General features: G+C 35.5%; 2 protein-coding genes across 14 annotated transcripts; both read left to right on the forward strand.

The window, feature by feature from the left end:
• The first annotated feature begins 2,657 nt into the window (after positions 1 to 2,657).
• LOC136225893 (protein FAR1-RELATED SEQUENCE 3-like) lies at positions 2,658 to 15,321 on the forward strand. Of its 7 annotated transcripts, XR_010687365.1 has the most exons (8): positions 2,658 to 3,085; positions 3,303 to 3,429; positions 3,586 to 5,902; positions 6,019 to 6,108; positions 6,459 to 6,608; positions 9,013 to 9,128; positions 9,846 to 12,277; positions 13,074 to 14,951. XR_010687365.1 is itself a non-coding variant. In XM_066014034.1 (7 exons), the coding sequence occupies exons 3-6, from the start codon at positions 3,677 to 3,679 to the stop codon at positions 9,121 to 9,123; spliced, it is 2,577 nt and encodes an 858-aa protein (XP_065870106.1). In that variant the 5' UTR covers positions 2,658 to 3,085; positions 3,303 to 3,429; positions 3,586 to 3,676; the 3' UTR covers positions 9,124 to 9,128; positions 13,074 to 14,939. The 7 variants fall into 7 exon arrangements, 5 of the variants coding, with proteins under 5 accessions (XP_065870106.1, XP_065870105.1, XP_065870102.1 ...); XM_066014034.1 differs by lacking the exon at positions 9,846 to 12,277 and having other exon boundaries at positions 13,074 to 14,939; XM_066014033.1 differs by lacking the exon at positions 13,074 to 14,951 and having other exon boundaries at positions 9,846 to 13,038.
• A 2,663-nt stretch (positions 15,322 to 17,984) lies between these two features.
• LOC136225775 (uncharacterized) lies at positions 17,985 to 25,305 on the forward strand. 7 transcript variants are annotated; one of them, XR_010687307.1, is made up of 8 exons: positions 17,985 to 18,221; positions 18,676 to 18,759; positions 18,866 to 20,594; positions 20,693 to 20,897; positions 22,259 to 22,494; positions 23,560 to 23,834; positions 24,117 to 24,231; positions 24,318 to 25,305. XR_010687307.1 is itself a non-coding variant. In XM_066013883.1 (6 exons), exons 3-6 carry the CDS (start codon positions 18,730 to 18,732, stop codon positions 22,518 to 22,520), a joined length of 2,226 nt encoding a protein of 741 aa, XP_065869955.1. In that variant the 5' UTR covers positions 17,985 to 18,221; positions 18,310 to 18,367; positions 18,676 to 18,729; the 3' UTR covers positions 22,521 to 22,676. The 7 variants fall into 7 exon arrangements, 5 of the variants coding, with proteins under 5 accessions (XP_065869955.1, XP_065869957.1, XP_065869954.1 ...); XR_010687308.1 differs by having other exon boundaries at positions 23,598 to 23,834; positions 24,318 to 25,302; XM_066013883.1 differs by lacking the exons at positions 23,560 to 23,834; positions 24,117 to 24,231; positions 24,318 to 25,305 and adding an exon at positions 18,310 to 18,367 and having other exon boundaries at positions 22,259 to 22,676.
• The last annotated feature ends 169 nt before the right edge of the window (positions 25,306 to 25,474 follow it).

Raw genomic sequence — 25,474 nt, forward strand, 5'->3', positions numbered from 1 at the left:
TAAAAAAATAAGAGAGAATTACAAAACTCGCACTTTTTAAGGGGTTAGTTTACATTTCTAGCTCATTTTAAAAAACTAACCAAAACTAACACATTTCAACAAGTAACTTCCAAGTTTACCCTCGTCTTCTTTCTTAACTTAATTGCGTGTCTTTGTCTTTCCCCCTCTCTTTCTTTCTCGTGCTCTCTCTCTCTCTAAAGAACAGAACAATCTACAGAACGACTACGAATACTACAACAATCAATCCAACCCACAGTTCATACAACAAAATTTCTACGATCATATAAGTTTTTCACTGGTTTTTAGTTTCATTGAAAAGATTTAAAGCTTAGTCCATTCATCGTTAAAATCTAGCAGATTGTTTCTCTACAACCCAATGTATATTGTTTCTCTTCATTTTTCATGTTTTTATTGATCGTGCGAACCCAAAAAACAGTGGCATTATTGTCTGAAAATACACTTTGGTTGGAATATCAGTTTCAGACATTTTTCCCCCATAGTGTCGATTTCTGTTGATATCCCGTTGATATCCTGTCGATATCCATCGATATTGTATTGGTCGATATCTATCGATATTGTATTTGTCGATATCCATTGATATTATATTGGTCGATATCTATCGATATTGTATTTGTCGATATTTATCGATATCCTGTCGATACCATGTCGATATCCTATTGATATCCATCCGATATCTGAAATTGAACAAATATCGTCATATCTGTCGATATTGATCAAATATCGACAGATATCGACACTGTCGGGGGAAAATGTCTGAAACTGATATTCCAACCAAAATGTATTTTCAGACAACAATGCCACTATTTTTGGGGTTCGCACGATCAGTAAAAACATGAAAAATGAAGAGAAACAATATACATTGGGTTGTAGAGAAACAACCTGCTAGATCTTAACGATGAATGGACTAAGCTTTAAATCTTTTCAATGAAACCAAAAACCAATGAAAAACTTATATGATTATAGAAATTTTGTTGTATGAACTGTGGGTTGGATTGATTGTTGTAGTATTCGTAGTCGTTCTGTAGATTGTTCTGTTTTTTAGAGAGAGAGAGCGCGAGAAAGAGAGAGAGGGGGAAAGACAAAAACACACAGTTATGTTAAGGAAGAAGACAAAGGTAAACTTGGAAGTTACTTGTTGAAATGTGTTAGTTTTGGTTAGCTTTTTAAAAGGAGCTAGAAATGTAAACTACCCTCTTAAAAGGGGGAGAGTTACAAAACTAACACTTTTCAAGGGGGTAGTTTACATTTCTAGCTCCTTTTAAAAAACTAACAAAAAACTAACACATTTCAACAAGTAACTTCCAAGTTTACCCTCGTCTTCTTCCTTAACATAACTGTGTGTCTTTGTCTTTCCCCCTCTCTCTTTTTCTCGCGTTCTCTCTCTCTTAAGAACAAAACAATCTACAGAACGATTACGAATACTACAACAATCAATCCAACCCACAGTTCATACAACAAAATTTCTACAATCATATAAGTTTTTCATTAGTTTTTAGTTTCATTGAAAAGATTTAAAGCTTAGTCCATTCATTATTAAGATCTAGCAGGTTGTTTTTCTACAACCCAATGTATATTGTTTCTCTTCATTTTTCATGTTTTTACTGATCGTGCAAACCCCAAAAACAGTGGCATTGTTGTCTGAAAATACATTTTGGTTGGAATATCAGTTTTAGATATTTTTCCCCGACAGTGTCGATATCTACAGATATCGACAACACATATCTACAGATATCTACAATATTTATCGATATCGACAAATATCTACAGATATCTACAAATATCTACAAATATCGATAAATATCTACAGATATTGACACTGTCGGGGAAAAATCTGAAACTGATATTCCAACCAAAATGAATTTTCAGATAACAATGCCACTGTTTTTGGGGTTCGTACAACCAGGAAAAACATGAAAAAGGAAGAGAAACAATATATATTGGGACGAGATTGCCAGAAAAGGGTCGCCTTCTTCCTCCTCTTCCGTTCGTCGTTCGCCTTCTTCTCCTCCTCTTCCTATCGCCGCCTTTCGCTTCTCCACCTCTTTAAGTGTGTCACCGTCGCTTCTCGTTCTACCTCCTCTTCCTATCGCACCGTTTGATACGTTAGAGAGATGAAGTTCTGTTTAGGAATAATGAGGGCAAACTTGGAAGTTACTTGTTGAAATGTGTTAGTTTTGGTTATTTTTTTAAAAGGAGCTAGAAATGTAAACTACCCCTTTGAAAAGTATTAGTTTTGTAATTTCCCCCTTAAAGGGTGCTAGTTTTGTAATTCTCCCAAAAAATAACTTTCAAACAATATTAATTTAATACTTAACTTTCCATTACTTCCATTTACTTCCATTAACCTCCTAAAAAAAAAAATCCTAAATTGTCCATAGTCTTGCTAAGTCAGCTCGATTTAATGCTAGTCCTTTGATTTATTATGAGGATCCGAACTTTGTCATCCCTTCTTGCCATTTGATTTGTTGCAATTTAAAAAAAATAAAAAAGTATTTGAAATTGTAAGATGAATAAAATAGTAAGAAGTAGAAAAGTTGTGGGCTTGAAAATGAAAATGAAAATAAGGAAGGATGAAAACGAAGAAAAAGAAGGTTTCATTGTGAGGGTTTGGGGTCCAACTCCCTGTGCTCACAAGTACAACTCATAACTGGTCAAACAACACACAATTCTGCGTTTCCAAACTGAAACGAAACCGAATTTTTGTTTTTGTGAAAATAGAAAAAGAAAAGAAATGCAATTATATGGAGAGAGCGAGAAAAAACAGAAATGAGAAAAGGTGGGTTTTTGGTTTGTTAGCTCAATTGGCTGCAACAAATCTTATATTACGGTCAGTATCATCTTCTCTCTTGCGAAACGATTAGGGCTTTCAGCTACATACGGTTTTGGTTTCCGCAATTCTCTTTTTTCCGTATTACCAGATAATAGTTTACGAATTAGTGAAGTTGGGGCTGTTTCTATGCTTTCATGAAATTTGGTATAAAACGGGATCTTTTTTTTCCCCTGACACGGTGGTATATGTTTCATTGCCGCGACTGCAACATTTGCCTCTACTGTTCTTTCTTAGGTAAGCCAAGAAAGGAAACAATTGTTCTAACTAATAATAGTATAGTCTGTTACTTTCAAATTGCTTCTGTTTGTTTGTGCCGTGGTATTTGGAATCAGTACCTTACTGTAGTTAGTGGTGTTGAAAATTGAAATTTAGTAATTTGCAGCCTAGCCATTCTTAGGGATATTAGTATCCAACTAAATATTCGATTGGAATTAACATTCGGAGTTTTCAGCATTGGCAGTTAGAAGAGAAGAAAACAGCAAATAATATGATAAAGGAAGTCTGAATGGCTACTTGGTGCAATGCTTCTTTGAAGTCAGATTTTCTTCTCAGTTCTCAGCATTTCTTCTTAAAATATGGTATAAGATTTAGTTATTTAGTTGTGTTGTGTAATCTTACACGTTTTTTTATATGATTACTTGTTCAGTTAGATATGCTTAAATGCAATGATTGTTCTGATCTTTTTGAATTATATTTTACAAGTTTTAGCTGTAATGAATAGATTTCTTCTGCAGGTTTTTTCTTTCTATGGTCAATTTGGGATAAGTATGAAGATTAGGTTATAGGCTTTCAGCAGTGAACAAAATTCACTCCTATTCTAGAGTTATGGATGTTGAGGTGGTACATGTAGAAGGGAAAAGAGGCAATGATCAAATGACAGTAAACGCTGATTCCAATAAGCCTGACAAACATAATGCAGCTGAAAATTCTGCAGAAGTAAATGTCAGAAATCAGGATGATGATGCAAGTTCTGTGCCAATTGTGGGCATGGAGTTCGAATCAGAAGATGTTGCAAAGGCATTCTATGATTCATATGCCAGGCAGATAGGATTTAGCACTCATGTTGGTCAGTTTACCCGAGCAAGGCCTGATGGACCAATTGTAAGTTGGGATTTTTCATGTTCTAGAGAGGTTCTTAAAAGGAGGAACTTTGAGAGCTGCAATGCAATGCTTAGGATAGATAGAAAAGATTCGGACAGCTGGGTTGTTACAAAATTTGTAGAGGACCATAATCATACTATGATGATTCCCAGTAAGGTACATTACCTTCGACCGCGGAGGCATTTTGCTGGTGCTACGAAGAATGCAGCTGAAACACTGGAAAATGCTAGTGATATTTATGTTTCGATTGATGGAAATCATGTTTCTTATGAATCAAATCATGTCAGGAACTCCCCTCCTGTAGAATCTAATAATCCAGTTAGAAATGTTGCTAATGCATCAGTGAACTATGTAAGACCTCCTAGCAGAAAGAGAACCCTTGGAAGAGATGCCCAAAATATTCTTAACTATTTTCAGAAAATGCAGGCTGAGAACCCTGGCTTCTATTATGCAATACAACTTGACGGTGATAATCGCATGACTAATGTCTTTTGGGCTGATGCAAGATCAAGGATGGCTTATGATCAATTTGGTGATTCAGTTATTTTTGACACAATGTATAGACCTAATCAATATCAGGTTCCTTTTGCTCCTTTCACAGGTGTCAATCATCATGGTCAGATGGTATTATTTGGCTGTGCATTGCTTCTAGATGAATCAGAATCGTCCTTTACTTGGTTATTTAGGACATGGCTATCTGCTATGAATGACCGGCCTCCTGTTTCTTTCACCACTGACCAAGATAGAGCCATACAAATGGCAGTAGCTCAGGTACTTCCAAAAACTCGTCACTGCATCTGTAAGTGGCACATCTTGAGAGAAGGCCAAGAAAGGTTGTCTCATATATACCTTGCTCATCCATCCTTTTATGGTGAGCTGTATGGATGCATTAACTTTTCTGAGACAATTGAGGAGTTTGAATCATCATGGGGCGCTCTTCTGGATAAATATGATCTTCAGAAGAATGAGTGGCTTCAGGCAGTATATAATGCACGTGAACAATGGGCACCAGTTTATTTTCGTGGAACTTTCTTTGCTGCGCTTTCTTCCAACCAAGGTGTCAGGTCTTTTTTTGATGGCTATGTGAATCAACAGACCACAATACCTCTGTTCTTTCAGATATATGAAAGAGCACTTGAGCAGTCTATAGAAAAGGAAATAGAAGCAGATTATGATACAATTTGCACCAGTCCAGTGCTCAAGACGCCATCTCCAATGGAACAACAGGCTGCAAACCTGTATACCAAGAAAGTATTTGCAAAGTTTCAAGAGGAACTAGTTGAAACTTTTGTGTATACAGCAAATAACATTGAAGGTGACGAAGTAGCAAGTAAGTATAGGGTTGCAAAATATGAACATGATGACAAGGCATATATAGTAGATTTGAATGTTTCTGAGAAGAAAGCAAGTTGTAGTTGTCAGATGTTTGAATATTGTGGAATTCTCTGTCGACATATACTAACTGTCTTCACAGTAACGAATGTTCTGATGCTTCCTCCCCATTACATATTGAAACGGTGGACAAGGAGTGCCAAGTCTTGGGTTGGATTAGAGGAACAGAATGCAGATCTGGCAGGCATTGAAACTCTAAGCTCGCGCTTTAACAATCTGTCCATGGAAGCTATTAGATATGCAGAAGAAGGAGCAATTGCTGTTGAGACATATACTGCAGCAATCAGTATTTTAAGAGAGGGTATGAAAACGATAGTTGCTTTGAAGAAAAATGTTGCTAAAGCACCTCCTTTCCAGGGTGGTGGGAATAGTCCGGAAGACAGTAACAAGAAAACCCTCTTTTCAGTTCCTGAGATGGTTCCATCTTTATGGCATTGGCAAGATTCAGTACCTCATCAGTTCAATCTTAATGATGTGGGTGTACCTGTTGCTGATTTGAACCAGCCCAGCATGGTTCCTGTGCCTACCCACCGTGATGGTGGTCCCGCTGATAACACAGTATGGAAGTAAACTAATTCTTTAATGATTTTCTTTGCCAATTATTATGTGTTGGGTGAAAATTGTGTAAATACAATCTCAAAGATTTTGGTTATTTTTATGTTTAATTGATGCAGGTGGTTCTTACTTATTTTAAATCGATGACCTGGGTGATAGAAAATAAGACTACAACACCAGCCGGAAAAGTAGCTGTTATCAACTTGAAGGTATCCTTGTCTTTCGTTTCTATGATATGTTTACTTTGGTAAAAAGTTAACTGTATTACATTGTTCTACAGCCCAAGTTGCTAATTGTTACAACATACAAGTTGACATTATTTGAAAGCGATTAAAGTTATCTCCACAAAACCTGTTTAGCATGTGACATTTTTAGGATTCTCACCGCCAATTTTGAGGTTATTTAGCTTACTTATCTCTTTACCTTTTTCCAAATTTAGTTGATTATCCACAAATTCTGATTGACACACAAAAAAAAAGGAAAGATATTTATGGCTATTGCTAATTTGCTACATGTTCTACAGGAGCTTGTATATTAATGTCTTGTATCACTGTTGTAGTTGCAAGATTATGGCAAGAATCCCTCAGGGGAGACGGATGTGCAGTTTAGGCTAACAAGAATAACACTGGAGCCTATGTTGAAATCGATGGCTTATATCAGTCAGCAGCTTTCGACGCCAGCAAATAGAGTTGCTGTGATTAATCTAAAGGTACGCAGGCACAAACACTTGAAACAATGTTTTTCCTTTCTCATTCCCATATTGTGGTTATTTCTCAAATATTTTCAACTGATTTTATGGAAATTTAATCTAGTAAATATCATATTTTCTATGTGTTGTTTCAGTGAAATCCTGGTTTTATAAATTAATGATTCTTAATAACTTTTTTTTTTGTCAAAAAATGGTAATCACTTAAAATAGGTTTCACTGAGGTTGTGCATTTGTTATGGTATACTTGACATGTGACCTCTCATAAAGTGACTGGATTTTTAACCTCTTCTGCTTTTCTATTGATTTTGAAATTTAACAATCAAATGTACATCAAATAAATTTAATGGTTTGTTAGTTATTTTGTGGCAGCTCAGGATTATTTCTCATATTTAAATCCTCTATTTATAACTTATTCTGAAAGTTTTGATCTGGTCTTTTTTTAACTGAATATGGCATATAGTATTTGGCCTTGTAATACATTATTCCTTTGTATGACTGATTATCTAGTACTAGTAGGCAAAATATCTTAGGTTCAGTCAGGACTAGTTTAATAAACTCTTGGTGAGAATTACTTAGCAAAGCTCATAAGTCTCAGGTATTTAGCACGCGTTACATATTCTGTATAATGCATTACATGAGACCATATACTTTATAAGTCTAAGCAGTAAAGAACCCAAAAAGCTGCTATATCCTATTACATGAAAAGCATAAAAAAATGAGATTACACATTATTAGGTTTGTTTATAAGCAATGTAGCTTGTATAGTACATTGTGATCATCTTGGATAGGATTCTTTTCCTTTACTCCATGAAAAGTATCTTAAGACAAATACTTCTTTGCTACTGCTTCACTGTGAGCTAACTGATGGTTAGATATATAGGCTAAAGCTCTATAGGCAATTGATATGCAATGGACAATGAATTTGCAAGTGCTGGAAGAAAATATAATTTTTTTATTTAGTGGTGGGAGACAACTGCAATTATACACAAGAAAAAGCAATATTTGCCCCCGTACTTGGTTAAATTTGCCAAATTGATCATTGTACTTTAATTTTGACACATTTAACCCATTTACTTGACTTTCCAGCCCTTTTGTTTCAACTTTGTCATATTTGCCTCTTCATATATGTGTATGTATATGTATGTATGTATGTATGCATGCATGCATATTTTTTTGTTTGCAAAATCTAGCCCTTGATTGACGGTTCCCTAATATACACATTGTTACCCAGACCGCAAATGATGGCAAATCCCGTGTGTTAGCCCGAATGCTTGCCTATATTTCTGTACTAAGCACATGTACTTTAAGTTGAGCTTAGTTAGATCTTGCATGCTCATGTATTAGATAATCTAACCCCTGACCAACGAGTTTGTAAAAAATTTCAGATGGAGGAATTAGTCTGTAAATGTTAAAATTTTACAATTTTAGTTAAAATTGAGGATAAAAGTGATTTAGAAGATTTTTGGTCCTGCCAATTTTTATATGTTTTTATATGGTATTAGATCCTTTTTACCAGTACAAATTACACATTTTGCAGATCTAATTTCTCTCTCATCTGAATTTTTTTATAAAACCATTCGCCAGGTACTAGAATAGGGACTAGACTATACTGCAAATCAGAGTATCTGGGCTAATTAAGCCCCAATCAAATTACAAGGACTTATTGAAGAAATTTATGCAAGTACATAGGCCAAAATATGGGTTTTGCCCACATTTGAAGCACACGGTTTGAGCACACCTTTTAAGAACCATGTAATGCATTGGTAATGAAACTGTCTATTTATTGATGGTCGGATTTTAAGAGGAACACGGTAAGAGTCAAATATGCCAAAACTAAAGTATAGGGCCCAAATTTTATCTTTTGCCAATTATCTAGGGTTAATTTAAATTTTATTTGGTGAGCGATGCTTAAATATTTAATTTTTAACTGTGTATGTATGTATAAGTTATAACTACTAAGATGAGATAAACCTGTGGTTTTTGAAAGCTAATTTTAGCTCATTAGGTTTAAACCTTGGTTCATTTAGGAGCCATATCACATTATCCGACTACTATAGTCAAAATCTTGTCTGTGATTTAGTGGTGTAATTCATTTGAGAAAGTATGCACCTTTTACTCTTTTTTTCTATTTTTTTGCATCAAGAGAAAAATCGCAGTCCCTGAAATATTTTAAATAGCTTAATACTCTCTCCACAGAGGAGGGTAGGCGTTCTAATTGCTATTGCCATCCAATTGGAAAGCAACAAAAGTATCTCTCTTTATTAGTGGTTCATGTCTGTGGGATTCATTACCTTGACTTCAATGCTCATAGGCACTTCAGGATTCATGTTTCTTGTTGAAATATTTAGCTCCTTGACCTGATATTATTTGACCTCCTATTTATTTGCTTATTTATACCTTCCAGCTCCAAGATATTAAAACAATAACGGGAGAAACAGAGGTGAAATTCCAGGTTTCTAGAGATACACTGGCTTCCATGTTGAGATCCATGGCATACATCCGTGAGCAATTATGATCACTGTAAGCATACTATTCCCTGATGAACATTAATAAGATGTCCATGATTGAATTCAGTCTTTTGAGTATTGTCTAATTTCTTCAAAAAAATGATGAAATAAGAGCACTTTAGCTACTTTGAGTTACATCAATTTATGTTAAACAAGGTCAGTGCCATTCGAGGATCCAAGCTGGATCAACTATTCTTGGTGTCTAGTCATATAGAAAATAATTGATATTTGAAGTTCAAATTTTTTCCAGTAAGCTAACCCAAATGGAGAAACATAAAAAATGAATATTCTCATGACTTGATATCTAGTATAGATTTCACAGGCTGTCTTTGATTAACACTAATCAGTAGCAATCCTTCAAAACCTCATTATGTAATAATACGTTTTCCACTTTTATTCTTGTAACAGTGAAGTACCTTTGTCAAATAGTTCTTGTAATTTGAGCATGCGAATATGTCATATCGTAATAGATTAATTTCATGACAAGCCAGTTACTGCTGTATTTTTTCTCTCTCTCCTCTTGCTCATTCCTCAAATACAGACTTCTCCAAATTAAACAAGTGTCTCCACATTACTCTTGCTAAAACTATTGCCAACAGTTCTAATATCTCGATAATCTTGTCTCTAGCAATAAAGCTACACCTCACTCCCTGCCATAGGCTTGATCTTTATATAGATGGAAAAATCAAATTAATTGGCATGATTCAACTAAAATCCATTTACTGTTCAGGCCCACCTACAATGCGAGGTTCTTCCAAGTTTGTTCAATCGTCAATTCCATTTAATAAGAGCTTCATAATTCACCTACAAACAGAACCAGTGTATCTAGTGGTGCTAAATAGGGAAGATGGGGAGGGGAGGTTTGTGGTGGGGTTGTTCAACTAGATCCAAAGCTTTGAGGCAGCATCGGTGCTTGATGAGACTACTTTCCAGCATGCAAATTATGATTTGTTTTTTACTACCGATAGTCCTTCAAAAAAATCATTCAATCTAAAAATTCCAGTTACTGCTGTATATTCTATCAAAACAGAAACTGAATCTGGCCAAGATAAGTTTTTGTTATTGGCCTCAATGGAATTGAGATGCACGTATTTAACTACAAATTATGTATCAAATTATATATCCTACATAATAAATTATTAGATCATTCACGGAGCTTGCCATTGTTAAAGGACTGAATTGCAATTCCTTTTTATTCCAGCTTTCTGATTGCTGTGTTCTTCCTCATCTTCAAAACCACACCACTAACATGAAAATTTCCCTAGACTCTCTCTTGATTAATAATTGAAAAAAGAAAACAAACAAACATGAGTATGAGTACCCTGCAATATCCATATCCTAGTCAGCCGGTTCTCAATCATAATCAGAATCCTCCTAGAATGAGAATGGTGAAGCCTAGATCTGACACCAAGAACAACAGTAACAATAGTGGCAATCATTTATGGCGAGGATGCAAGTCGAGGGGGTGTTAATGTGGAGCACATCAGGGGAATAAAGTCCAAGTGGTATGTCTAGTAAAGAAGTTTTAGTGCACAGTCCTAGAATGAACTCATTGGACAAAATAGTTTTCAGTTTCCCAGCGGAGTTACAGTTTTAGTGGTGGGCTGATATTCAAGTGTTGTGGAATAGAACGGTCATTAAACCAATGTTAAGACTCTTTATTAAGTCCATGATAAATAGTAATAAAGTGGATGATAATTTCCAAGTCTTGGGAATTAGTAATATAATTAGCTGTAAATTATGAATCAACTAGTAGTTGACTATATGTGCGAGCATACCAAGCTGCAATAGAAGAAGATAGAGGAGCAATTACAACAGCAAATCATGGAGCAGTAGGAGCAATTATAGGAGAAATGTTTATGTGTATTCTTTTGAATCAATACACAAGTTACAATCATAAACTCTGTTATGGTATCAAAGCTATAGGCTCATTTTTTTTTTTGGGAAATCACAGGGGTTGAGCTTTCGTTGCCAATCTCTTCCATCATTTTTATTTCTATCTTTTACTCTATTTCTGCTCATAAACAAAGTATTTATGGTATACTTGACCAACCTTCATTGCTGGAAATTCTGGTTATCAACCTCTATCTGCGAGGCTGGTTCTATTGACTAGTTTTGTTCGGTTTATCAGCTGCACTTAAAGAAAGATGAAAGAAGCAAAGAAGATTGAATCTGCTATTGTGACTTCACCAAACGAAGGAACTAGGAATCAATCTTCGGTGGAATTACAAATCATTCAATCTGCCTACAAATTGGATTATCTCAAATGGTCGCAACTTGTTCGTACTATATTGAAAGGCAAGGGGAAGATCGGTCACTTGCTGGGAACAAGACCAAAGCAAGGAGATCCAGGTTTTGATGTGTGGGATGAAGAGGACTCCTTGATTATGGCATGGCTTTGGAATGGAATGATGCTTGAAATAAGTGATACCATGATGTTTATTGCTACAACCAAAGATATTTGGGATGCAATTCAGCAAACGTATTCAAAGGCTAGAGATGCAGCGCAAGTGTATGAAGTGAAGGTCAAAACCATGGCAGCATATGCCAACCAACTAAAGTCTCTATGGCAAGAACTTGATCATTATTGAGTAATTCAGGCCAAGTGTCTTGATGATGCAACTGTACTAAAAGAATTCATTGAACAGGATAGAGTCTATGACTTTCTTGTGGGATTAAACCTGATTTTGATCAAGTAAAAATTCAATACTTAGGAAAACTAAGATTTCCATGCTTCAATGAAGTAGTAGCCATTATTCGGATTGAAGAAAGTAGGAGGATCATGATGCTTAATCCACAACCTGTTGATGGCTTCGCTATGGTTGCCGAAGGTGCAAGACATAGTTCGGCTAGCACTAAGAAAACGACTATTAATGACAACGAAAGAAGTAGTCCACCCAAGTTTCAAAATTGGGATGACCTGTGGTGGATGTACTAGAACAAGGCACGCCACACAAGGGAGAAGTGCAAGAAACTGCAAAGGGAAGGCTCAAAGTCATGAGTGGGGGCGAAGAGGATACCAACAAAAGGGCAACGAACGTGTACTGACACACCACAATGACAAGACAAGCAATATTTAAAGGGTCTTAATCAAGATGAAGTGGAAAGAGTGAGCATTCTTTAACTTGGAGAAGCGGACAGGCTGTATTTGAGCGGATTCAGGTAAGCATTCTTTTTCATTTGGATTAAATTCCTCAGAAAACCCATTTCAACAATCTTAGATTATAGATTCAGGACCACATGACTTATTCACCCAAACATTTCACCACATACTCTCTATGCCCAAGCAATAAAAAAATAGCCACAACATATGGATCTTTAGCAACCATTATCGGCATAGGAAATGTCATAATAAACCTTTATATTACCTTGCGAAATGTCCTTCATGTCCCTAGGCTATCCACTAATCTAGTATCTATACAGATTCCCACACAAGATTGACTTTGTAATGTTATAAATCGCACGAGTCACGGTGTATTTCAGGAGAAGAAGATTCAGGGAAGATGATTGGAAGTGCTAGAGAATGGAATGGTATTTATTACCTTGAGGAATCAAACAAGTCGAACATGTTCAAGAATAAATCTCCATACTCGTTCATGTGTGGGTCTTTGTTAACAAATGAAGAAATTATCGATTAGGTCATCCATCATTTAGAATTACTAAATCTTTCTTTCCTTCATTATTTTCAAAACTAGATGTTGAGAGTCTTCATTGTGAGACGTGTGAACTTGCTAAACACAAGCGCGCATCTTTCCCACTTAGTAATAAAAGAAGCACATGACCCTTTTACATTATTCATACTACCAGACTTGATATTATTTATGCAATATCCTAGAGAAGTCCACTTGCAAGCAGCACACGGAATCTGCAATACCTAAAGGGAACACCTGGAAAAGGGATCTTGTTCAAAAGAAATGAAATAGGACAGTTGAAGCTTACACTGATGTTGATTATGCAGGATCAATGGTTGACAGAAGGTCTACATCAGGCTATTGTACCTTCCTTGGAGGGAACCTTGTGACATGGAGGAGCAAGAAACAAGGGGTAGTAGCATGTTCAAGTGCTAAAGCAGAATTCGAGCAATGGCACAAGGTATATGTGAATTGTTTTGGCTGAAAATTATCCTTGAAGATTTAAAGATCAATTGGGATGGTCCTATGGAGCTCTACTGCCAAAACAAGTCAGCAATAAGCATAGCCTACAATCCACGACAAAATACGTCGAGGTGGATATACATTTCATCAACGAGAAATTAGACAGTGGTTTGATATGCACTTCGTATGTGCCAACACATGGACAACTTGCTGACATTCTCACTAAGGGGCTAAGTAGCTCAATATTTGAGAATATTGTATAAGGGCGGCCCGGTCGCATTACGCGTCCCCGCTGAGCGAGGGTCCGGGGAGGGGTCCCACCACAAGGGTGTATTGGGGGCAAGCCTTCCCTTGCCAATTTAATTGGCAAGAGGCCGCTCCTAAGACTCGAACCCGTGACCTCAGGTCACACGGCAACAACGTTTTACCGTTGCGCCAAGGCTCGCCCTCTATTTGAGAATATTGTATCCAAGCTGAAAATGGAAGGGTTCCTATTTACCAGCTTGAGGGGGAGTGTGGTAATTAGTGATATTATCAACTAGTTGGTGACTATATGTGTGAACATACCAAGCTGCAATTAAAAAAAAAATTGGAGAACAATTACAGCTCCAAATCATGAAGCAATTGTGAAGAACAATTTAAAGTTGGATTTGTTGTTACCTATGAAGCACCCATACTTCTAAGAGGTTGACATACGCGTATCCAATAAACAGGGAATACGGATACGTTGGGATACGTACGGGATACAACAAAACAAGTATCCCTTTTTTTATTTTAATTGTGGTGGGGGATAAGTGGGGATACTTCAGGGATATGTTTCAGAGTTATTAGGTAAAAAAATAGGATTTTTTTTAAATAATAAAAATAACTTCACAAAAATAAGGATTAAAATATAAATCCATAATATAAATAATTAACTAAACCAGTCCGCACCCGCCTTTTCATTTGCAAAAAAATAAATAAAAAACTAAAAGCTAATCAGTATGAAATTTTTGTAGATGAAGATCATGAAAATGATTATAATGGCTTATGAATGTGATGTGTGGTTTGTTACTACTTATGAATGTGATGTGTGGTTTGTAATTACTTATGAATGTTATTTATGGTTGTGTATATATATATATATATATAGAGAGAGAGAGATAATTGGGCGTCTTCCCACTGTACTTGTATCTCATATTTTTTTAAATGCGGTTTGCCGTATGCGTACCCGTATCGGTGCTTCATAGGTTGTTACAAATTTAGTTTGAAATTTATAGGTCGGAGAACAGTAGGAATGATTAAACTAGAATTAGTCCTAGAGTTAATGCAGCAATATGTGATGCGTGTATGTTAATACGTTGACTTGGAGATGGAGGAATTTTTCAGTGTTACTACAAACACAGAAGTGGACTTTTTGATGTTACAAGAGCAGAAGTTGGAAGATTTTATATTACAAAATGGAGTTTAGAACATTTTTGGTAACAGTAATTGGAACTAACCCTTTTAATTGCTTTTATCTTGCTAATTGATGTTACTTCTTTAAGCTAAACAATGGAGTGTGAGAGTCAGGAGTTTAGCTTTGGGTGTGGTACTGTTATCGTCTATTAAAATTAAAATATAATTTTAATAGTAGTATAAATTAAAATGATCATATTATGAATTGTTAAAGCAATGCAGATTTAACATTGGAACATGAAGGTTGATTTTGTGATGAGTTATGCATTGTTTACTCATTGTATCAGTCTTATGTACTTATCTGTTGATGTTTAATGGTTTTGTGCAGAGCATTTCATCCTTTTTGCAAGCTGAGTTGAAAGCAGCTCCTTTCCTATGTGTAGAAGTAGAAAGCATCGTGTATGATATCATATGACATGACATAATTTGGATATAAATGTAGTATCTAGGCATCATAGGTTTATACATGTACTGTATTTAGCTGAGATGAGATTAGGTATGTTTTATTATTCTTTATCTCTAACTTTTAGATAGAGCATATTTTTCTTTGTAACATAATTTCCTTGTAACAAATGTGGTGGTGGAAACTCTATTTGTACATGTAAAGAAGCTCTAGATACTCACTCCTATTTGATTGAAATGAGCACCACATATATTTAAATATTTGAACACTGATGATGCTTTCAGTCTTAATTCTCGGTTCTATTGACATCTAATTTTCAGTTTATGTTTTTGTTCAATAGTTGGAGTTTTCTATTATTTTCAAGGAATTATGTAATTTACATTATGGCCTCAAGAGGTCAACTGAGTTGAGTTAATAGATTTTCAAATAATATTATCCACTGGGGCTTTTGTACGAATACCGATTGCAGACGATGTTAATCTTTGGCCGTTGTTAGGTTAACTGATATTTCAAGAGAATGTGGACATTTTCAAAAAACAAAAAGAATTCCATAGTTCATAATGGCCCTGTTTGGTAAAGAGCGTTTTGGGATAAAAAGAGCGGTTTTAACCAACTTTAGCGGTTTGACCACTGAAACCGCTGATTGGAGTGTTTGGTGAAGAGAGGTTTGGGAGAGAGTTTTGAGATGAAAGCGCTAATTTAGAAAAAGCTCATTTTAAGAGCTTTTTCAATTAGCGTTTTGCAATATTAAAATTAATAAACTTCTTTAACCCTACTTTTAGTCTGCAGGTCCTAAAATTAAAAAAAGAAATGCCCTTATTCGTCTTTTTGCACAAACCGCTATTATCAATCAGCTAATTTTTACCAAACAGGTCTACACAAACAGCTAGTCAAATCAGCTAATGTAATCAGCTAACAGCTAATTCCCAAACAGGGCCAATAATTTCATTCTCGGTAAATTTTGATAAGTGATCATATATGGATACCCATGTGACACTTTTGGTGGATTGGTAATCGCATTTTAATTAAAAAAAATTATATGTTGATTAAATAATAATAATAATAATGCATATATGCTAAGTTCGGTTGATGTGAGAAATTGCAAGGCAGAGAATGAATAAAATTAATTAGGCGGGATTTGGTGACATGTATTTTATTATTATTATTATTATTATTATTATTATTATTATCCATGTATAGAAATCTAGCCTACATGTCTTTCTCAGTGACTATTATTGTCGGTATTTTGGTAAACAGATTACAAATAGGGATATGCATCGGTTCAAAACCGAACAAATCGAATACCGAATTACTAAAATGTTTTACACTGACACTGAACCGAATAAATATGCAAAATTGAAAATAACCAAACCAAAATATTCAGTTCGGTTCGGTTTTTGACTTAACAAACCGAATTTAGTTAAAAAATAAAAAAAACATTAAATAAAAGTCACTATATTTTCTCATTCAATGTATTTCAACAATAATTTTTTTTCTGAAATACTTTCAAAATATATCTACATTGGCTTATTATCTCAACAACGATAAAAAAAAAAAACTTGTAAAATCAATATATATATATATAGGGGAGTCGAACCTGGGCATTCTTATCTATACTCCACCATACTTACCACTAAGATAATTGCTTCTTTTATACATTATATCACGCACGCTGCTTAATATACCACTGTGCTAGTAGCTTCTATTGTTTAATATTTGACGCATGCACTTATTAATATCGATTAAATATGCATAATAATGAATTATTAATAGAAAAAAATATAAGAACATGCTCAAATTTCTTATTTATTTAATTAAAAATTTATGTTATATAAGAAAATATACGCTATGTTTTTTAGAACATACGTTATGTTTTTTTAGAACATGTGTTATGTTTTTTCCAACATGAGTTATAAATTATATTATAGAACAAATAAAAAAACGATCCAGATATCTACTGATTTTTTTAGAACATTATACTTAATTTTTGGAATACAAACTATAAACTTTAGAACATACATTATGTTTTTTAGAACATGCGTTACGTTGTTTCGAACATGAGTTATGTTGACCAAGTTGTTAACAGGGTTGACCAGTCATTTTTTTAGTTGTATGCTTGAGTGGGAGGTCACCCATAAAGTAGTGTATTTTTGTGTGGAAAAATGAAGGTTTTACACTAAAGTGTGATATGACATAAATGTTTTTATGGGATATGTAATTTACCCTTGTTTCATTTTATTAGAAAATTTAAATTAGATAATAAAATGTTAAAACATATACATTTAAGTACAAATTTAATCTAAAGATAATTCTTGAGCTGTTCTCGCACTGAACCTTGAGTCGGGTGTGTGTTTAGTTCTCTTAAATCTGAGGCGAGCCTAAATCTTCGATCTCAACGAGCTTTGAACTTGAACCCAGCTTGACTTTACCACTTTCACGCTAAGCCGAGCTTACATATGTTCAATCTCGGTTGGGTTGTTAACACCCTATGTTGATATTAAAAAAGATAATTCTCGAGCTGTTCTCGCACTGAGCCTTGAATTAGGCATGTGTTTAGTTCTCTTGAATTCGAGTCGAGCCTAAATCTTCAATCTCAACTAGCTTTGAACTCAAACTAAGCTCGACTTTACCACTTTCAGGCCAAACCGAGCTTACCAAGGTTCAATCTCGGTTCGGTTTGTTAACATCCTAATGTTGATAATAATCCTTCAATTGCTAAACAATAAAATCACATTATATTACATATAAAAATTACATAAAATTTTGTAACTACATTTTGATATTAACTAGTGTTCATGCTTGTTTGAAAAAAAAAAAACCCCCCTAGTGGTCGTACATACTGGGGAGGAAGTCTAGTGTGTGTTATGTAGCATCCGTTAACGGGATAAAGAAGAAACAGAAGCGTAAGCACGTGACGTCATTAGGCAACGAAACGATACAGCGAAATCTCACCCTATTGTATACAATGTAATACACTCTCGACTATACACCGATTCTCCGACCGGCGATCTATTTTTCGCCGATAGAATTTTCGGTGCCACGTTAGGTGTTGGTGATTTGTATTCAAATCCGTACCAAACCATCGACTTCCATTGAGTCACTTGCTTGATCCGACTCTATCGGCGTTTCAATCCGATATTCCGATATTTCGCATTGGAATTTTCTCTTCAGTGTGAGTGGTTTCATCTATTTTGTCAGTTAGAGCTATAGTCAAGTTGAGTTTGCATATTATTTTCCCTTTTAATATAGGAATTTTACAGTGGAGACTTGCATCATGGACTCCTTCCCATGGAATCGATCGGAAAAGAGGCCTTCTGGGTATTGCATTTTTTCTGAATTTCTTAGTCGGGGTTAATAGTTTATATAATATTGATTTAGAACGAATTCATTGACTCATGGTTTAGGGGTGGATATCTGGTTACTGGTGTCTTAAGTACTTACATATGGTTTTGCCTTGTGCTCTGATATTATGATTAGTTGCTAATGCTGTTCTGCTGCATTTTAGTAACTGTTCTATGCAACTGAGAGTTCCTACTTTGGTCATTTTCACTTTCTTTTTTTTTCTTTTATTTGCTTATTCCATCTGTTCAGTTGCCTGTCATCGTGATATTTTTGTTCTTTACTAGAGAATTAAGCTTTGATGGTGGAGACTCGACAGCTTTTTTGGAACTTTTGCAGCTATGCAATACAAAGATAACCAAGTAAGAAATGTATATTCCCCCTAACAATGCCAACCATTCGTTCATTGTACATGTTTATGCAGCTGCCATTTCTTTATCCTACCCTTAGCTTCTTTATACATTTTCCTTTTACCAGAGTTTGGCACCTCCCCGAGCTACTGATCCTGGTTGGGCCCATGGAACAATGGTCAATGGTGGTCGACAAAAAATCAAGTGCAAATACTGTCATAAAATTTTTCTTGGTGGTGGAATTTCCAGACTGAAGCAGCATTTGGCTGGTGAAAGGGGGAATGTAGTTCCATGTGAAGATGTACCTGAAGAAGTTAAGGTTCAGATCCAACAACACTTAGGTTTCAAGGTTTTGGAGAAGTTAAAAAAGCAGAAAGAGGCAAACTGTGGCAAGAATTCTTGTATTTCGTACTTGCAAGATAGAGCAGATGATGATGTTGATGTAGGGTCCATGCAGAAGGCAGCTAGCAGGAGAAGAGGCAAGGAGGTTTTGGAAGGCACCTCAAATCGAACAAAGAGACGCAAGAAACAAGCTTTTCCAATGGATGCTGCACCTGTTGTTGCTCAACAAACGCGTCATAATTTTCTTTCTCAAGAGAGCATTGATCTAGCTGACAATGCTGTAGCTGGATTCTTTTATGAAGCTGGTATACCATTCAGTGCAGCAAATTCTTACTATTTTCAACAGATGGCTGATAATATTGCTGCTGCGGGCCCTGGTTATAAGATGCCTTCTTATGATGCTTTGAAGTGTAAATTATTGAACAGAAGCATGCAGGATATAGAGGAATATTGTGCTGAACTGAGGAAGTCTTGGGAAGTGACAGGTTGTTCAATCTTAGTTGACAGGTGGACAAATGGAAAAGATCAAACAGTTGTAAATTTTTTCGTTTATTGTCCTAAGGGTACCATGTTTCTCAAATCTGTGGATGCATCGGAAATTCCAAAATCTACGGACGCGCTCCTGAATATATTTGATAGTGTTATTCAAGAAGTAGGACCAAAGAATATTATCAATTTTGTGACAGATAGTTCTTACAAAAGTGCTGGAAAACTCTTAGCAGAAAAATATAAGACGTTTTTCTGCAGCACATGTGGAGCAGAATGCATTGACTTAATGCTTGAAGAGATTGGAGAAATTGATGAAGTTAGAGAGGTCTTAACAAAGGCCAAAAGAATTACTCAGTTCATATATAATAATGCATGGGTCCTCAATCTGATGAGGAAAAGAACTGGTGGACGAGATATTATCCAACTTGCAAGGACAAGGTTTACTTCCATATTTTTGACACTGGAAACAATTGTATCTTTGAAGGACCATATGCACCAGATGTTTACCAGTGCTTCTTGGATGCAGTCATCTTTTTCTAAGCAAAGGGCAGGTATAGAGGTGGCTGAAATATTGGTGGACCCACGTTTCTGGTCTCTGTCTGATCAAATTTTGAATGTTGCAAAGCCCTTACTTTCTGTTTTATACCTTTTGGATTGTCAAGATAAACCATCTTCTGGGTTTATATATGATGCAGTAGAGAAAGCCAAAAAAAGCATTATTATTGCATTTAAAAATAAGGAATCGGATTACCTAGCGTACTTGAAGATTATTGATCATGTTTGGCAAGAGGAGTTCCATAGTCCTCTTTATGCAGCTGCACGTTATCTTAACCCATCTTTATTTTATAACCCCAGTTTCTCCTCCAATAAAGTTGTCCAAAAAGGTTTACTTGATTGTATAAAAACCTTAGAACCTAATTTGTCTGCTCAAGTTACAATCACAAGTCAGATAAAATTCTACGAGGAAGCTGTGGGAGATTTTGGTCGACCTGTGGCATTACGTAGTCGAGAACCATTAACGCCAGGTTAGCATCTACCAAAGATGGTACAAATAAGTCTTACTTAAAACAATTTAAGATATTTCTATAATAAACCAATTATCGGGTTTCTCTCATTACAACAGCTACATGGTGGTCACTCTATGCTGCTGATTATCCTGACCTGCAGCGGTTGGCTATAAGGATATTAAATCAAAGCTGCAGCATCACACAATCTAAGAGGACTTGGAGCATGTTCGAACGTATCCATTCAAAGAAGAGAAACAGGTTGGAGCACCAAAGGTTGAATGACGTTATACATGTGCACTATAACTTGTACCTTCAAGATAGGTACTTTCACTTCCCTTAGTAATATCCTTATTGCTTTATGAGTTAGGACCTTGTTTACTCAAACTTACTAATAGGTACCGAGTATAGGTGTCTTGAAACATTTAGCCTGCCAGATCTCTAAACATAGGGATATGGGGACTCAGCCTGAAAGGATTTTATTTTTATTTCTTTTGAGACACTTCTAGGAGGTTGCCATACGAGTGCCGGACACTCCGACATGGCGGGACACGCACCGGACACGGCAAAAGAAGGGCTCCCTGTTTTTTTTTAAAATATGGGGACACCGCGGGATCAATTTGGGACACTTCGGGGACACTTCTTTCAAGGTCTTTTTTAAATAATTTTACAAATTAAAAATTATTGAAATTAAAAGAGAAAACAACTCAGAAAAGAGAAAACAAATTGGAAATAAAAGAGAAAAGAAGCAACAGCCCGATCCACCGATTAAAGAAAAGAGAGAAAAGAACCGATTATAGAAGAGAGAAAATAACTCACTGATTATTGAAGAGTTCACTGATGAAAAGAACCCCAGTGATTAAAGAACCCACTTGAAGTTTCTGAGTTTCTCCTTGCGATTTCGATTTGTAAAGGAACCCATCGATCTGGGATTTCCTTTCTCACTGGAACTTGAATTTACTTTCTGACTTTGTGCGATTTGCGTTGTGGCAGCTAGGGATTTCCTTTCCTCTCTTTCTTTAATCGGTGGGACTGGCTGTTGCTTCTTTTCTCTTTTAATTCCGATTTGTTTTCTCTTTCAACTTCAATCCGTGGGACTTGTGTTGCGCTCTATAATGAAATTTGAATGTTATTTATGGTTTATATATATAAATGTATAAATAACAATTGGAGTGTCCCTGCCACACCTGTGTCTCATAAAAAGGCAGCCCGATGCACTACGCGTCCCTGCTAAGCGAGGGTTCGGGGAGGTGTCCCACCACAAGGGTGTATTGGGGCAAGCCTTCCCCTGACAAATTTTTTGGCAAGAGGCTGCTCCTAAGGCTTGAACCCGTAATCTCTCGATCACACGACAACAATGTTTACCGTTGCGCCAAGGCTCGCCATGTGTCTCATATTTTTTAAAAATGCCGTTTGCTGCGAATCATGTTCAATATAACACACTTTCATGAATGTGTTTTTCTAACAAATTTTGATGTCAACTTAAAAAAATATTGTCTGTTATTTAATTTTTATTGGATAATTATAGCTTGCCTGATGACACATGTTATCGTCTTATCGTCTTATAATTACTTTTACTTTTTACAGCTTCAATATTGTCAACTGACTCAAAGTTCCCTCCTAAAATATGATGTGCCAGAGATGCTAACTTGTTATAATATTGGTCTTTATTATCATGAAACTAGGCGAACAGAAACAACTACATCTAGGTATACAAAGGGTACCTTTGATCCTATATGCTTAGAGGCTAAGGATGCTAATATGGGAGACTGGGTCGAGGACTCGGGAGCAGAGGGTGAGGACCTTAGCTGGATGGACGTAACAGTTCCCCGTGAGAAGACCTTTTTGGTTCAAGAAGTGCATCATGCTGATGATTCCAATGAGAGTACTTCTGAGGATAGGAATAGTGAAGTAACAAGAGGTATTGCTGGAGATGATGATTTATAGTGGCTACTTTATATTGTTATGTTCAAACTTGTATGTTATTCTTTGGTTCTTTAGGCATTAATAGCTGAGTTGATGATATTTTCCTAGTCTTGTCAAATGAAAGTGTTGTTTTTTTCCGCATCAAAATATCAGTTAATGTTAGGTGTTTCCTAATCACACTTTGTTTTGCTACCAATTACGAGTTATGATGATAGGGTGAAAATGAGCACATAGCCACTAGAGTCAAATCCCTCCCCAACATCTCACTTGAACAGCGTCATAATCAACATCTCTATCATATACAATCATTCCCTTGAAAATATTACTTGGTTAGATTTTGTAAACTTCAACCTACAACAAGGAGCAATTTGTCCTGTCATTAGAGGTTTCATGTGTGTATACTAATTGTGTCAAAATCAGTTCAACCATATTAAAAACATTCCTAAGATTGCAAAATTGCCTTGAGCGCTCAAATCAATGCTATTGCAAATCATATATTTCATACTGTATAAAAGCACAATCCCGTAATGTAACATATTGCACTTAAATGGTCTCTTCAAGACGAATCATAGTTGCAATTGGCCTCTTTAAGATAAGTCATAGTTGTAATGCAAGGAGGCATTAGTATTCGTGGGTTTGCAGTATACAGAAAAATAGCATAATAATAATTGTATATTTTTGTAGGATTAGGTATTTACTTGTGCATTTGTCTAATCTAAGCAGTTTTTATTCTTACTGTTTCATGCTCTCTATTCTTCTCATGTTTCCAACTATCTCAAGTGAAAAAGAAAAGAAAAATTGAGTAGTTGCAAGTAATGGCTTTCCAAGAAAACTAAGGTTTCTGATTCTTTGGAGGAGAGCAGTTGTATCTGTACATATGTTATGTTTATTAGATTCTTTCCTGTAACCCAATGCAAATTTAGTGCATATAAAGTTGGCGTAATTGTGTGAGTTTTATATTAGACTTAAAATGTCATTATTTTCATGGCTCATGGCAAATTGAAAGACTATAACTCATTCTGTTACGGTTTCTATTGCCCCTAACATGATATGGGCAAAGCAATTAACATGATTGGAAAATGAAATCATTGTTATTAGCCGAGTTCGGAGAGGAGTGAATCAACTAGGGAGCTGGAGCTTTCTTTCTTCATGGCAACTTTGAACTCCTCAAAGGCGACTTTAACTGCATCTGATCAAGTATTTCATCCAGTATCCCACGGTCAGTAATGCCTGCCCGAAGGCAGTCCTCTGGGAAAGCCTGAATCCGGAGAAAGAGAAGGGCATGGATATCTTATTTTTAAAGCGTGTAAAACTTCAAGACACAGAACAAACAAGGTACCTAGCTTTTACCCTTAGTAGAGATTTTAATTCTTCCTTTGTTATGCATCCTGATTTATCTGTATCATGTCTACTTTCCAAAAAATTTAATGAGAAAAGTAGCTCTTTTATTTTACTTGCTCGCTGTGAACTGTTTGTTGCAGACAAGATGGTTTGAAATGCACCTTATCTGTTCACATTTTATCTAAACTTTTTATTATTAGGTTTGTGCTTGATTTTTTGGTAGTTTTTCCAATTTCAGTTACAGACTTTTATATATAGAATGATATAATGTTTCAGAATTCATTTTGGATTGCTTTCGAAAATGAGAAATGGAGTAGATAAAAAGGATGAACCTGGAAGCAGAAAAGTAGTGCATCATCTCCTTTAGAATTCATAAAGCAAAAATCTCAAAGTATTTCTCTAGTCATGTCAACTGTTCCGTACCTATTTTCATCAAATAGATCAAATCACAAATCAAATTTTCCATACTTACTGCAGCTCATCAAATTCAGATAGTGGCATTATCAACTTTTGCACCTAGCAAATAGTATATCCTCAATTAATGAGCTTGATTGCATGAATCAGTAATCATCTTCTGCAGCATGACGTTTATTAGAAGTCTGCACTGCAATCTCGAAACTATCCTGGACAGTGTCCATCTTCTTGGAATTGCCTATAACCTTGTATCACTGAGAGAGAACCTTTCCTTTAACTGCAAGTTGAAAACTAAAGAATTTGAGATAGCTACAATGCAAGGAAGAAAAAAGATAGACAGATTTTAGATCTCTGGCACTATGTCTCTTCCTATCAGGTAAGGTAAGAGATCATTTGTTTTGCAGACGCAAGAAACTGAAATCATCCTGCGCATGTACAGCATTTTCCTCTCATGTAGAAAGTGCTCTTCAAATGCAGAAAAATACTTTACGGGGGTTATTTGTAATATATATATAGAAGGCATAACATTCATTTGATCCCTAAACTAAAATTCAAAGTTTTCAAAGTCAATTAAGTTCTTAAACTATTAAAATTATCAATTAGGTCTCTGCTCTAAACAAAAATCATCAATTGAGTCTTCGTCCTATTCCAAAATCAGAAACCGTAACTATTTGACATGGACTATTATGGTTAATGTGTTACTCAAAATGAGTTTGGGGAAGAGGGTCTGAAACTGTTCAACTAAATGATCTTCGATGATGATTCAATTGAGGATTTTTACTTAGGATGTGGACTCAATTTATGATTTTTGTTTAGTTCAAGATGTGCTTGATGATTTTGATAGTTTAAGGTCCTAATTGAGTCTGAAGAGGGGCACCAAATGAGTGTGATGCCTATATAGAAATTGTGGGCTAAAGTTACAATTCAACAAATAACAAAACTAGTCCTTTTCTAGTGGAAACTCAATAATGAAAACAAGATGGACATTAACCTTTTTAAAAACTGTTTAGTCTAATGTTTTTTTTTTCCTGTTTTCCTTTCAAATAGCTATAGATAGTTGTTTTTTTTTAAATCCTAATCTACTGTTTTAAAATCCTAATCTACAGTTTGAAGTGAAAAAACAAAAAACGTATCGCTCGTAATATGGTGATAGAGAAAGGGCCAACAACGGGGATTTGCTGGATCCTATTATTGAGCCCAAGCCTTTGAGAGTTTATACC

Source organism: Euphorbia lathyris, chromosome 4, assembly GCF_963576675.1.
Source record: "Euphorbia lathyris chromosome 4, ddEupLath1.1, whole genome shotgun sequence".
In the NCBI taxonomy this organism is placed as follows: Eukaryota; Viridiplantae; Streptophyta; class Magnoliopsida; order Malpighiales; family Euphorbiaceae; genus Euphorbia; species Euphorbia lathyris.

What these genes read in the sequence shown, in the direction of transcription:
- LOC136225775 (XM_066013882.1), top strand. Translation starts at nt 18,730, where the DNA reads ATGCAATACAAAGATAACCAAGTAAGAAAT. An exon ending in AAGATAACCAAGTAAGAAAT is followed by an intron (nt 18,760 to 18,865) that starts GTATATTCCCCC and finishes TCCTTTTACCAG; the next exon opens with AGTTTGGCACCTCCCCGAGC. An exon ending in AACTTGTACCTTCAAGATAG is followed by an intron (nt 20,898 to 22,258) that starts GTACTTTCACTT and finishes TCATGAAACTAG; the next exon opens with GCGAACAGAAACAACTACAT.
- LOC136225893 (XM_066014034.1), top strand. Translation starts at nt 3,677, where the DNA reads ATGGATGTTGAGGTGGTACATGTAGAAGGGAAAAGAGGCAATGATCAA. An exon ending in GTGGTCCCGCTGATAACACA is followed by an intron (nt 5,903 to 6,018) that starts GTATGGAAGTAA and finishes TAATTGATGCAG; the next exon opens with GTGGTTCTTACTTATTTTAA. An exon ending in TAGCTGTTATCAACTTGAAG is followed by an intron (nt 6,109 to 6,458) that starts GTATCCTTGTCT and finishes TCACTGTTGTAG; the next exon opens with TTGCAAGATTATGGCAAGAA.